The following is a 14,221-nucleotide window of genomic DNA, read 5'->3' as shown; positions in this document are numbered from 1 at the left end:
GTTATAGTCATTCCATTAATTTAAGACTAGAGACAACATTGAATGTTTTAATTTAGTGCAGAAACCAAATTAAATATGTATCAAAAATTTAAAAATTATATTAAATAAATGGAAAATTTAGAGATCATATTACATATTAAGTTAAAATTTGAAAACCACATTAAATAAATTAAAAGTTTATAAATCATATTACACGTTAAGTCAAAATTTATGAATCGTTTATATTGTTGTTCCTTTTTTCCAGCTTTTGCTGTTAAAAGAGGAAAGTAGCAGGGAGATTTCACAGTCATTTTGAATAACCCCATCTAATTTTATCAAACGTTGAATTTCCCTCCCAAGCAAAAAGGAAAAATCCTAATAGAGATGATACCGGGGATCCCACCCTCTGCTCTCGCCGCTTGCATCCTCCGGCGCCACTCCACCGTCAAAATCAACGCTCTCACCACTCAATCCGAGTCACCAATTGCCGTTTTCTTCAACATTGCGGTTTGACATCCAAAAAACAGGCGACACTAGCCCAACGTCGTGGACAGAGCCGAGCCCTAGGTGTTGCCGGATCTAACTTGGTTGAGGCTCCCCCCAACTTCCCTGATCGAAGGGAGTGTGGTTCTTCCTTCTTGTGGTTTTTCCTTAAAAGACGTGTTCTCTTCGCATAATAAGAGCCTTTTTTACCACTAACCCTACCTTTAATAACCGCGGATGAATCACAAACTTGTGACAAAATGTTGACATGCGACATTGGTTTAACTAATTGGACATTGGAATGGACAATCGTATAAAGCAATGACGAAAGAAGTATGGAACGAGAAAGAGAAGGGTCGGGCACTAGCAGCTCAACCGAGGTCCGAGAACGTACACCGTGCTCGAGTAACTGTCGCCGCACTGTCACCTAGAGCTGACTCGACCATCCATCCCCAGCTCTCCTCAATTTTTCCTATTTATGAACCACGGATTAGGGCCTCGTGTAATTCTCCGGCTCAAAACCAGAATCTATTCCGTCATTTCTCTTGAATCAACTCTATATCTCGCCAGCTCGAGTCCAGCTTACTCTTTGTTTGCTACCGACTCCATGAACTAAGTAAAAAGAGAACAAAAAGGAGGATCAAATGGAATAAGGGAGTTTAAGGAAGACAGATCATTTGAAATCCCTCTTCGTACAACACATTCACTACCAAAGGATTAAGGATCTAATGCCTGAATTCGGAATTTATGTAACGGTAAAAAGATAATAGCCTTTTGAGAAACCTTCGTAGACGTCCTCTTACTTTGATCGATCAACAAAGCTCACTCAGCCAAAAGCAAGAATGGACAACCAAGAAAATCTCAGATTGCCGACTCATACCCCAACATTGACGCCACAATAGGCAATTGGCTTGCTCCGAAGTTTATGGAGGGCCAATTCGAGCTTAGCATGTCGAGCATTGATGAGAACTTGTAATTCAATGTAAAATTGAATTAAACTAATAGATCTACATATACAATGGAGAGAGAGCGTCTGAGTAGAAACCTCCAACCCTGTGGTGTGATGAATCAAAGTGTTCAGAATCAGCATTTGCAGATCATTTTTTTTCCTTTTTTCACTCTTCCCAAACTTCAGGTAACCCAATTTTTTTGAAAACTACACCAATAACCACCCAAAGAAACCCTGGCCGATTGGAACTGTACACTTGCCCCTTGAATGAAAACCTCATACCTCATATCCATCATGCCAGTAACACCGCGGAAGAAGACCGCCGTGCTCGCTCACACTCCCTCCTCTCAATCTGTAGAAGGCTGGTTTGCTCCTCGCGGTCCTCAAAGGACCCGATCTGTTCCCATGCCGAACTGGGAGAGAGACATGGTCTCCAATGAAACTCGAAGCTGAAAACGGCCTGTTCTCCACATCTTCAAGGGGGCCTGAACTGTACTCCATCGTGATGAAAGATGTGGCATGCCCATAAGTCAGACGAGGGGTGGCACCACCAGCATTCCACCAACTGCTATCTGAAGGTACCAAATCCCCCTTAAAGTCATCGTCCGGAACTGAAGAGTCTTTTTGACTGCAATAATCGCCGCAAGTCTCATCGGCATCATTGTAAATAAGCTTCAGAGCTTGCACCACCTCACCCATGAATGGTCTCTGTGTCACCTCAGGGTGTACACACATGGAGGCGATAGAAGCCACCTTAGCCATGTCATCAAAATTGTAGCTCCCAGCCAAGGCGGGGTCCACCAATTGCTCCAAGCCCTCTCTGCTAGTCAGCAAAGGCCGTGCCCACGTTACAAGATTTTCCTGTCCCTGAGGTTGGGACATGTCCACAGGCTTCCGACCGGTTATAAGTTCAAGCAATACAACGCCATAGCTATAAACATCACTCTTGACAAGTAGATGGCCAGTCATTGCATACTCGGGGGCAACATATCTGCAAATATATCAAGTAGACACATGTCAAAGGAAAGGTGTATTTGCATTTGTGACTAACATTATCTTATTGCAAAACTTACATTATGCCATGGTAGACGAAGAAAAGAGTAAACAGATATTCTGCGTGCAGAATAAAAGGAAAAGAACCAGAATAGTCCACATGAAGGCATCATTTATGTGGAAATGTATGGTAGTCTGGTTGATGGTAAAGAACCTATCAGGTTCTATGATTCTATCACCTAAAGTCCAACTGGGTTTTCAGATGTAGTCGGTAGAACTTAATAACGTTGCCTAGAATGAGAAGGAAACCTGATGTCAGACGTGCAAAACTGAAGATGAGCGCCCACATTCATAGATTGCTCTACATAAATAAGCTGACTAATTTCTCTTTTAATATGTACTGGGAACTTATTACTGATAAGCTATAAACAATATGACATGATCATGTACAAAAGCCAAAGACAATTACCCAAAAGTTCCCATGACACGAGTAGATATATGCTGACTCCCCTCGGTTGCTTCCCTTGCCAACCCAAAATCAGAAACCTTGGGAGTGAAGTCATCCTCCAGCAAAACATTACTAGCCTTAAAATCTCGGTGTATCACACGGGGGTTAGAATCTTCATGAAGATAGGCCAATCCCCTAGCTGCTCCAAGGGCAACTTTCATTCGAGCCTCCCAATCAAGAGGTCCCTTCTTCTTATCAGCACCTGAAATAATAAGATAGTCACTGGTCCAAGTTAATAAAAGAATGCATGTAGGGAGACAAATAATTTTCATAGACAGAATATTATCCAGGTGAAATACAAAATTCATAGGGGAGTAAGTACCATGCAAATGGGATTCGACACTGCCATTGTGAACAAGCTCATATACTAGGCAGCGTGTACGTCCTTCAATACATATGCCAAGCAACTTCACAAGATTGCGGTGATGCAATCTGCTTAGCATCTCTACTTCAGCAATAAATTCACGGTCGCCATTCTGCTGATCTCTTGTAAGCATCTTAACTGCCATTTCAGTTCCATCTTCCATGATCGCTTTGTAAACACGCCCAAATCCCCCTTCACCCAAAACCCTCTTGGAGCTAAATTTATCCGTTGCTTTCTCAAGCTCAGCTAGGCCAAATGTTTTAACAGAAAGCATACAAGGAGCCATGGTAGACATTAGTGATCCAGATGCTGAGCTCGCAATGGTACTAGATACGATAGAACCAATACCTACACATATGTAAACATTAACAATGAGTACAATTAAAAGAAAAAACCCAGGGTTGATGACAAGACTAGAATATATATATTTTCTGCTTCCTACTCACACAAGCCAATATCCTTGTTTTCGATCAATCTCTAATTCTAAAGGCATCATCATTCCATGACAACCGGTCACATAGCATCTCTTATGTAGAGACTTAAACTCAGCTGACCAAATAGGAAAAAAGATCAAGGACCCAAAGAAAACCTGCAATAGCTGGAGGAAAAGATCATATTCCAGGGAACCATTGTTGTACAAAAGAATAACATTTCCTTTTACCTTTGACTTTTGTAAAACCAACATAAGATACTAAAAGCATAAGCTATTCAGTGGAGAAAATGACATGCATATAAATCTTGCAGAGAAGCGATATCAAAAAAATCAAAAACCTCTCCTATGCAAACTGCAAACCATATTAAGAACATGCTGCAGTCAAACAACAATGAATAAATGAATATACATCCCAGCATGAAACAATTTATTAGATGGGGGTGAAATATCAACTTTAGCCCTAGCATTCCCTATTAAAGGATCTTATCCAAAGACTTAAACTGCTATATGAAAGCACGGGAAACTATTTACAGTGTCACTAACAAAAAATGAGTTATAAGGTGTTGCTTGCCATAAAATAAGGTATATCCCAGAACACACCAGATTGTTTGTTTATGGAGGAGGTGAATGCTGGACCAACAGCACTTGATGGTTTTCCAAACTTCTTCCATTTAAAAAATATGGAAAATCCTCCAATTAGAACCAATAGAAGCACGAAGGCAGACAGAGATATTATAGCAATGGTTCTAACGTTCATCCTCTGGTTCTTGTTGGGAATTGCAGTAATAGGGAATTCTCCAGAAGCTCCAGTGGGTCCATTGCCGATATCCCCATATGGAGTTGATGAAGGTATGCCTGACAAGAACTCTTTCAGTGACAAACACGAGGCTTTAGAAGCCAAGCTTTTTATTTTGCAAGGAGAGTTAGACTAATACCTGTATAAGTAATATACATCACTTGGTAGTTACCAAAGAGTGAAGTATTTAGAGGCACTTTTTTATGCCAAAATCGGTCATATATCAGTATTGCAGTGGTATTGTCGAACTTCTCTCCCAGTGGAACCAAGTTTATATCGACTATGGTCCTCCCTTGATTTTGACTATCAGCACTTGCACCCATTATCTTCACTTGACTCTGTTCCAAATAAGTGCCAGCTGCGATCTCAATCTCTAGCTCATTCATCACTGGAAAAACAGCATAAGGAGCTACATCTAGGAGAAGTTTGACTTTCATTGGAAACACACAACCACAAGGTGAACCAAAGGGAGTTGCTGTAAGTGGCTCCACACAAATTTGATCACAACCTGCCAGAACCTCACTTAATTAAAAAGCAGAACTTTTGTTTCTTTGGGTTTCAAGCAACACGAAAGAATTTCATAACAAGAGTACCAATGGAAGAAAATTTTTAAACAATGATGATATTGAAGCTGGAATTAATAAAGAGAGGAGCAATAAGCTATCAGTAGAAGACAAACGTTATTAAAACATCTGTTTTGTGGTACACTGTGGCCAAGAGAAACACAAAAAAGATACAAGAGAACTATCTTTGTCTCAGTACAGTCCAGACTAGCACTATTAGAGTAGCAACTTATGCCGATGTAATGCCTACTCATGTTCTGCAATCTGGGTATCAACCGAGCTTCTAGACTATTGAAAGTATGGCTCCAATAGCTTCAGTTTTTCATGCTGTCTAAATTAGTATTCACTCCACAAAAACCACAAAACTCAACAGATTCAGGGTGATAATTCTCTTCCAGACAAACTCAAAACAACTCAAAAATTATCCACCAGCTTTCAAGCATAACCTCTACAAGTGAAATAGAGATTTCCAAAGAATGTGACTGCCAATAAAGCATGCTTCAAAATTTTAAATCGAAACCTGGTCCTTTCAAAGGGGAAGGAGCAGCCACATGAGGTCTGGCTCGATGGTGATGATGACCACGGCGTCTTGCCAAGGGACCGTTAGGAACAGGAGTAGGAGCTAGAACAAAAGATCAAACCAGTAAATGAAATGACAATTATGACCCAGGGCCAACAATTATGAACACGGGATCTAGGACATACCAGAATAACTGGGAGAGGGTGCAGGCGCTAGGGATGATCCCAAAGGAAGCCTACCAAACTCCTTCGGGGAATATTTTGACAGAGCAGATGACACGCTTGTCAGAAGTATTCTGGCTGCATGAGATGGAAAAACACCATGTGTGACCAACATAGGCACGATTATATTTCTCTAACAATACCATAAAAGCATGATGACTTTTAAGCAGTTTAATAGGTACACTCAAGCATGGAATCACTTAATAGAAATGTTCAGACAAGATTAAGAAAGATGGACAACTGTAGCCACTAAGCAAGATCATTCAGTGTCCACAGCATAGAGCACTTATGCCTGATCATTGATCAGAACACTTACCACTTTCTGCCGACCTTCTAGCTAAAAATGGCTGACTTGGCTGAAGGGAGGGAAACAAGTATATATGTGATGAAGGGAGCCCTGGCATAAAAAGAAAACAACCTGTTAAAATACGTGGGTCATTTGTTTTCCCAGCTTTTTTAAAGTTACAGACTAGTTCATAAATAGAAATGATATAAAAGCCCCTATGAATTAACTCCTTCATCTTCATGTGAATGAAAACAGTGGAGGGCTATGCATGTCACCCTTTTTAATATGCAGAACCATTTAGTTAAATACGTGGCTTAGCTCAGGTAATGAGGCATCTTCATATTTATGCATATCAAGAGTTCTTCAAAAGAGAATGCAACGGCATTTTTTATTTGAATTACTTCTATGGGGTCATTCTAGCTTGAACAAGGAAAAGTTGGTGCTTCAGAAATCACAGTAAAAGGAACACGTTACCTAAGTTAAATAGAATTATTTAAAATGCCCTTTTTTTTCATGGGCTGACATATGAGCAAAGTATGTTCCTTTACTCAGATAAATTCTGTCAAAGCAAAGGAACAAGCAATGGATTCCTTTAGGTATTCTCTTGTTGGCAACATACTTCACGTAAAGGCAAATACAGCATTCCAACTCATTCCGTGTCAGTCAAAACGCATGCTTAGTAGCTTCGCTTCTAAAACCCACTGTAATGGTCACCAACAACGACAGAGGCATCTATCCAGATAGTCTATTCCATACATTATCGCAGAATATCGCATGGTAGAATATTTGGCCGGCTAGTATTAACAAGTTTTTCTTTTTTTTTTCCTTTTTTTAATAAACCATAAAGCATTATTCAAAGTATCGCGAAAAAACTAATCTTCTATCTTCTTATTGCTATCAACAGAGACCGACAAATATAACTGAAGCTACATTTCCCAATTCTTCAAGCGCTGTTGTCGGAAACACTCGAACTAGTAGATTCCAGCGACTGAGACACACCAAAGTGCTAAAATCAAGTAGAATCGCCACAATCGAAGCGGTAAAAACAGACCGAAATCGGACCTGAGCAGAGAGAAAGCAAGTTGAGAAGAGAGAGAAGGCCCGGGATCAGAGCACGCGGCGGCATCTTCCTTCGCGCGGACGAGACCCCCCACCCACACACAGCATCGTCAGACACGGAGGCCCCGACGCGCGCCGGCCACGCCGGAGGAGCACCGGACGGCCGCGGGAAGGGGGCGAGGGAGCGAGCGGCGGCGGGAGCCTTCGCGGCGGGAGAGCCCGGTCGGGGAAGGAGAGGGGCGCATGGGTCCCGGAGCTCGGAGACGGTGGAGATGGAGAGAAACGGCGCGGGGGTCGGTGGGGGAAAACCCTAGAGGAAGGAGCGGGGAGGAGGCAATGCGGGAGCGGGGGGCGGCAGATCCATGGAACGCGGTCGCGGTTGCGGAGGAAGGGACGGCGGGAGCGCGGCGGGGGAAGCGCGCCTTCGGGTGGTATGCGTGTGGGGGAACGGTTGCTGGAGAAGAGTAGCTTTTTCAGGTGCGGGGGAGAGAAAGGGGAGTGAAAATGGCCAGTAGAGAAGTGGTGGATCTGGTGAGAGAGAGAGAGAGAGAGAGAGAGCGAGGGAAGAGAACAAAAGAGAGATCTTGGAAAGTTGGGGAGGAGAGAGAGAGAGAGAGATGAGTGAGAGTGAAGTGACAGAAAGGAAGAGAGAGAGAGGGAGGGAGGGAGACAATTATATGGTCTTTATTCCGGTTAATATTTTCATTGGAGAACACTTTCTGGCTGTCTCTCTAATTTCCAACGATAAAACCAGAAAACACTGGGGAAGATTAGTTGATGAAAGTCCTCTCGGTCTCCATCTTCACATCAGCTTGAAAGAGAAAGTTTTGCAGTTTTTCTTTATAATTTGTTTTGCTAATAAATATTTTGATCGAAGATACGACAAAAGTGACTTTTTAAGTAATTAAAACTCGATTATTCGAATATTCGATATCAACTCATCTCGTTCCACGTCAAATTCAAGCTTACCTACTTAATAGCGTGACCTCGGTCAAACCTTATTAAATTTTTATTATTTTTCAAAAGATATAGAAATAAATATAGATATCTTCAAATAAGGCATTTAAATTATTCAAATTTCTTAAGATTGTTTCCATAAATATTATGAAAATTTGGACCTAATTAAATCAATTAATGTACGAAAGATCTTGGCTAAAGGGAGGAGTTGGCTAAACAGTTCGTATGATGCATATCTTGCCCAATATGATTCAAGGAACTTCACCCCATAAACCAAGATGATGTCGTCGTTGAGTGAATTATCGACGGAAGCTTAGAACTTCGTACAAAAAAAAAGAAAATAGAACATGACAGTTCCTCGAGGACTTCAACATTAGTTATTGATGAGGTGGATGAATATCTTGATCAGGGTGACAGCATCTACATCAAAAAAGTTGAGAAAGACATTGCCAATAATTTGCTATGGTGAATGGCCAAAGCTTCGTGTTGTTCGTTAAGGGGGACTTATGATATCCTCACCTCTATCAACATCAATCATACCATTCCACTTTCATCACTAATGGATGGATCATTGGAGGCAGGGATAGAGTGACGTGAAATTTGGAAATTATACTAATTATTAAAATTATGATGATGAGATTATTCACATTTGACAAAATAATTGACAACAGTATATGGCATTTAATTACATTTTTACTTTTTCGAAGTTTTCTAGGATCTTTAATCTTTAATATTTATTGGTATATCGCCCGGACAAACTTGCATGCTGTAATTTAAATTAAATCTCCAATAAACTAAATTCTTTTATCGTTAGAATTCCCATGATGTTTTTTTTTTTTTTCAATTTCTTAGAAGTTTCGTATTTATTAAGAATACTTTAAGTAAAAGAAACAAACAAAACCCGGCGTGGCAGTTGGCCATTCTTCGGTGGGCCTTGCTTGCAGCAACTTGATGATGGTCGCTGTCTAATGCACGCGCGACACGAGGCGCGTGGCGTAAACGTGCTGGCCTGCGTTCACGCCCGGAGTGTTTTAAAGGTTACAGCTTTGTTTAAAATATTGAAGGATTATCCTCATATTCAGGTCTCCCGTACATTAAAAAAATAAATACGAGAATTCAATTAATGCTCTGCAGTTTGTATAAATCCAAGAGAATATATATATTCAAAATGGAATTTTCTTCAGAATAGTTTAATCCTTTTTGCCTGCCCTGAGAATAATTTAATCGAATGGAGTTTTTCAAGAGATTCTTGATATGTTCATTTTTATTTCTATTTTCCTACCACAGGATGCTACTCAAGAAGCAGGGGAGGAAGACTAGCCGACGGGGTCAGGTGCAAGATTTCAATAAAGAAATGAGAAAATAACATAAAATAGATTAGGAAAAATTATTTAAAAAGTCTTAAATTGTTCAAAAAGTCCTAAATCTGTCATACGTTAGTCACTTTTCAATTAATATACAAAAAAAACCTCAAATGTATAAAACATGTCTCGACGTGTCCGGACACAGAAGACATAGGTCTAATTTAATAAGTACAAGTTGCATAGCTCACCTCAACAAAATTGTGCAGTTATTGAGGTTGTTGTGCCTTTTTCCACAAATGCCCCCTACTTCCCCCTAGCATCCAATCTCTAGCAAACAAAGCACAAGGTCAGGTTGCCAGCTCCCCGCTGGCGACCAAGGCCGTTTTCCCTCCCGCGCTGTCACCAATCCTCAGTCGAGTTTTGACATCTTATTGTATTATGAAGATTTGCTCCTCCACATGTTAAATCTGTGTTTGTTTAACCTTTTCTAGTCGTCTCCTTACGACAACAATATAGAGGAAGCCGAACCCAAGCGCGTATTACCAACCGGCAACGTCATGATTATTGAAAAAGAAATTTTTGGTGTGTGCTCATCACTAATAAAAATATGAGATCTAGCGATCAGCCGTCGATTTTATTTGACAAATCTATTCTTGTGGAATCAATTTGTGCTTAACTTTCTGGTGCTATGATAATCCTCCTTATTTTTTGGATTTGACTTTCTTTTTCAATATCACGCTTTGTTTTGATTTGCTTTATTATGGAGACTATGTACTTATGTATCCTTTTGTATAATGAATACAATTTTCTTTCAATAAAAAAAAAAAAATTAGGTGCCCATCCCTAAATTATTGCAACATGAAATATATAATTAAATTTAACTTAGTGAACTAGTTGACGGGGTAAGGGTGACTTTGCAATTTGATTGGAACCCCATGCTCTAAAAAGAATTGAGGTTGAGAAAATGCAAGAGATTGCGGTAATAAATTACTATCGTGCAATTTGATCACAACCCTACATTCTCAAAATGATTGATATGAGGAAAATTATGAGATGGAGGAAATGGATTGCTTCCATATCTCACTCGCAATCAATTACAAAATTTGAAAATTTCGGGTGTGCGTGGAGAATGGTATTGTATTATGTGAACTAGTAAAGTTAGATGCAATGAGTTAGTAAATAAAAAAAATTAATTAGAGAAGAAATGCAGAAGCATGATAATATTAATGGGCCCAACGAGGCTGATCGGTTGATCGGTTGATAGGCCCTTTTTATACCATGACAAAGCATAATTAAATAATAAAAAGGTAAAGTCTAAATTAGGAAAAAGTACCAAAAAATCCTAAATTTTTTACATTGATATTAAACGGTTATAAACTTGTCAATTGAATAAATTTAGTTATAAACTTTTTCACATTAATATCAATTCAATCCATCTGACCAATTTAAGTTGGAAATCGTTGACGTAGATGTCAGTTGTCCTATGTGGAACGACCGGCATTAATGTAGACATTTTTAATAATATTTTATTATTTTATATAAATTTTATTAGAATCTTTGTTTTAAAAAAATTATTAAAAATATCTATATCAGCGTTAGTCATGCCATAAAAGATTCACGTAAGTGATTTTCAACCTAAATTGGCTTGATAGATACCAATGTGATAATATTTAGGATTAAATTGATCAAATTAAAATATTTATGACTGAATTAATATTAATACAATAGGTTTAGAACTTATTTTTTGTACTTTTCTCTCTGAGCCAATGAAATATCCTGGTAAATTCAATGTGTCAAGCACGGCATGAGATATCCGACATTTAATAACATTGAGAATAAAGCATGTGTTATGCGCCTAATTCACTCACAAGAGTCTGCTCGTTGATCAATGTAGAGGTCAACGTTGACAGACTCACCAAGCTTACGAGCGTCGAGGCCGGATGATTTACCCATTTGGACACTGGTCAATTTTTCCCTACTGAAGCACCCAATTCCATCTTTAAAAAGTTCATTAGAGAATAAAACTCGTTTAGCCTGACTGTCGATATTAACACTAATGGCACTGATTGAGACATTAGGAGCATCACATGAGTTAGGAACGAGGAAATACGTGGTTGTCTTGTCCCCGTCTTGCAGAGTACGTGCAATAGAATTGCAGATTCCGCGAACCCAGCGGCTCTTTAAACTTAAAGCATCTTCGATTGGAGCAAACGAGGGGGTTGACGATCGTAGTTAGAAAACTTATTGTAATGCATTTTTACATGATTATTAGTTGGCAAATTTGCAATTGCAAATCCTTTGATAACTTCAATAACCAACTTTTTCATTGTAAACAGAGGATGATTTTTCTCTTGTTTAAAGGACTAAACTCGGTTTCCAATCCGAATAATGAAGTGATTAGAAAAATGAGGTTCTTCAACACGAGATTGGAAAATAAAATTGTATATACACACAAAGGGATGTCAAAATCACCCGAACCGGCCTGACCCGAAAATAAAATTCTGGATCTTTTCAATTGGGTATCCTACCAATTTCTAGGGGTAATCTGTTCCGATAGGTTCGGATCCCACCCCAGATGCCGGGGGTGGTGGTAAAGACTTGGGTGTCCTACGGCCATTGTCCTTTGTAACATTGGTTTTCAAGGAGGATTTTTAAATGACTTTTTTGTTGTATTAAGTATTCAAAATTAAAATATGTTTTGTGGAAAAAAATTGGAGATTTTAAAAGTAAGAGGTCGGTTTAATCCAATTTTAAAAGTAAGAGGTCGGTTTGGCCCGGGTGGTTGGTTCTATTGTTAGAACTAGGGATTAGATCGGATTGGATTGAATAGTATTAGTTGGTTCTATTTTTCAGGGAATTAGGAACATGACTGACGGTCTTGGCGGTTCTTGAGTTGGGCGGTTCGTCACCCCTACTTATTTTGTCACCCTTACTGATTTGAATAATAGATTTAAAACGGGCATCTTAATACTATTCGGTTCCATTTTCAGGGAATTAAGAACATGACTGACAGTCTTGGTAAAACGGGCATCTTAATACTATTCGGTCCACGGACATCTTAATACTATTCGGTTTCATTTTCAAGGAACTGGGAACATGACTGACAGTCTTGGTGGTTCTTAAGTTGGGCGGTTTGTCACCCTACTGATTCTGTCACCCCTACTGATTTGAATAATAGATTTAAAATGGGCATCTTAATAATTTTGGTTGAGTTGGGGGGTTCGTCACCCCTACTGATTTGAATGATAGATTTAAAATAGGCATATTAATAATTTTGGTTCCAGTGTCTAACCCAAATTGGAACACATCAAAATTCAAATCATATTCCTAGTTAGTGAATCCCCTTAAGCTGAACAAAAAGTTCAAACCATACTCTCAATCACAATTCTCCGTTTTGATAGGTTTTCATTTGTTTCCTAAATCAACGCTTCTCCTATTTCGCCATAAAATACATCCCAATACCATCTCCGCCACTTTTATCATGGCGAACACAACAACAAAAATGATAGAGATCACCAACAACTATGGCAACGACAACTGCAACAATGACACCAGTAACACCAACAATGCCATCATCCCTCGAGACGCCATTGGCCAAGTTGCCAGCTAGGTTAGCGCCACTGTCGTCTTCATCGTCTTCTTCTCCTCCCTCCAGCACTTCTCTTGCATCAATGTCTCTACCACCAACCAAAACACATCAAAGTTCAAGTAATATACTCAAAGATCATGATTCTTTCTAAGAACTCTCCTTCCTCGTTGTCATTCACGTCACAATCTTCGTCTTCCTCTTTGTCTCACTATCGCTCCTCCAGTCCTCACATATGTCGTCGCCCCACTGTGTCTCCCATTGCTTATCTCTTCTTTCTACTCGCACCCATCCATCCAAGCATGGCACCACCAAACCCAAGACAAGAGGCAAGCTGAGATTTGAGGCTTGCCTCCGATGGAGCTCGATCGAGCCCTAAATCTGAATGTAGGGCTTGAATCTAGGTTAATCTGATGTTGACGGCTCGTATTGACCACGATTTGAGGTTTAAAGGGGAGGAGGAGAGATAGAGTTGTGAACGAATCTCCATGCGACTCTATTCTTACTATTGAGGTTAGAGGTGAGCGCGGGTTGCTGACGACATTTGGTGCGATGGAAAATAGTTAGAGAGGAAAGAATGATGTTTTTTTTCTAGAAAGTGTGTTAAGAAAGGGATGAGAGAGAAAAGGAAATTCCATAGAGTAGGTTACATGAGAACTAAGGGAAGAAGAAGAAAGAAAAAGAAAAGTTGAAGAAAACTAAAACCTGAATCGAACCAAATTGCATTTTCAGTTTGGGTCTTGATTCATTCCTCAACAAGCACTCATCCCTTACTATTCGGTTTGGATATCACGGAAACCGGAATCGAACTGAACCATTAACATTCCAACCATAAGCATAAGCATTTCACCTTGTTGGGGGTGAGTGCGACTCTAAGCGCATCAACACTGGGGCAATGCGTGATTTGGATTGTCATAACCCCAAGCAAGGCATTGCATCACTCAATCAAGGCAAGACATATCTCACTTAGAATTGGTTGATCCAATTGAGTGACTCCCCTAAGGTTGGGTGATCTCGACAAATTCGACAACCTTGACAGCCGAGCACTTGCCACCAATACTTTCCTACCCCGCGACTATGAGTGCATCAACACTGGGGCAATGCGTGATTTGGATTGTCATAACCCCAAGCAAGGCATTGCATCACTCAATCAAGGCAAGACATATCTCACTTAGAATTGGTTGATCCAATTGAGTGACTCCCCTAAGGTTAGGCGATCT

At 39.9% G+C, this 14,221-nt stretch overlaps 1 protein-coding gene across 1 annotated transcript; it reads right to left on the bottom strand.

Moving 5' to 3' along the window:
* Nucleotides 1–1,210: 1,210 nt before the first annotated feature.
* Nucleotides 1,211–7,746, bottom strand: LOC104426853 (receptor-like serine/threonine-protein kinase ALE2). Its single transcript, XM_010040021.3, has 9 exons — nucleotides 7,158–7,746; nucleotides 6,126–6,206; nucleotides 5,774–5,887; nucleotides 5,589–5,690; nucleotides 4,645–5,013; nucleotides 4,310–4,564; nucleotides 3,235–3,624; nucleotides 2,874–3,114; nucleotides 1,211–2,402 (listed from the first exon to the last, which is right to left on the bottom strand). The coding sequence occupies exons 1-9, from the start codon at nucleotides 7,219–7,221 to the stop codon at nucleotides 1,688–1,690; spliced, it is 2,331 nt and encodes a 776-aa protein (XP_010038323.1). The 5' UTR covers nucleotides 7,222–7,746; the 3' UTR covers nucleotides 1,211–1,687.
* Nucleotides 7,747–14,221: the final 6,475 nt, after the last annotated feature.

Source organism: Eucalyptus grandis, chromosome 11 (genome assembly GCF_016545825.1).
Source record: "Eucalyptus grandis isolate ANBG69807.140 chromosome 11, ASM1654582v1, whole genome shotgun sequence".
NCBI lineage: Eukaryota > Viridiplantae > Streptophyta > Magnoliopsida > Myrtales > Myrtaceae > Eucalyptus > Eucalyptus grandis.
The sequence above is the reverse complement of the archived record's forward strand: the minus strand, read 5'-3'. Positions and strand labels throughout refer to the sequence as shown.

Excerpts from the sequence above, each read along its gene's own strand:
- LOC104426853 (XM_010040021.3), bottom strand. The coding sequence starts at position 7,221 with ATGCCGCCGCGTGCTCTGATCCCGGGCCTTCTCTCTCTTCTCAACTTG. Across the intron at positions 6,207-7,157 it reads CTTGCTTTCTCTCTGCTCAG|GGCTCCCTTCATCACATATA; the intron begins GTCCGATTTCGG and ends TTTTTATGCCAG. Across the intron at positions 3,625-4,309 it reads CTCCATAAACAAACAATCTG|GTATTGGTTCTATCGTATCT; the intron begins GTGTGTTCTGGG and ends ACATATGTGTAG.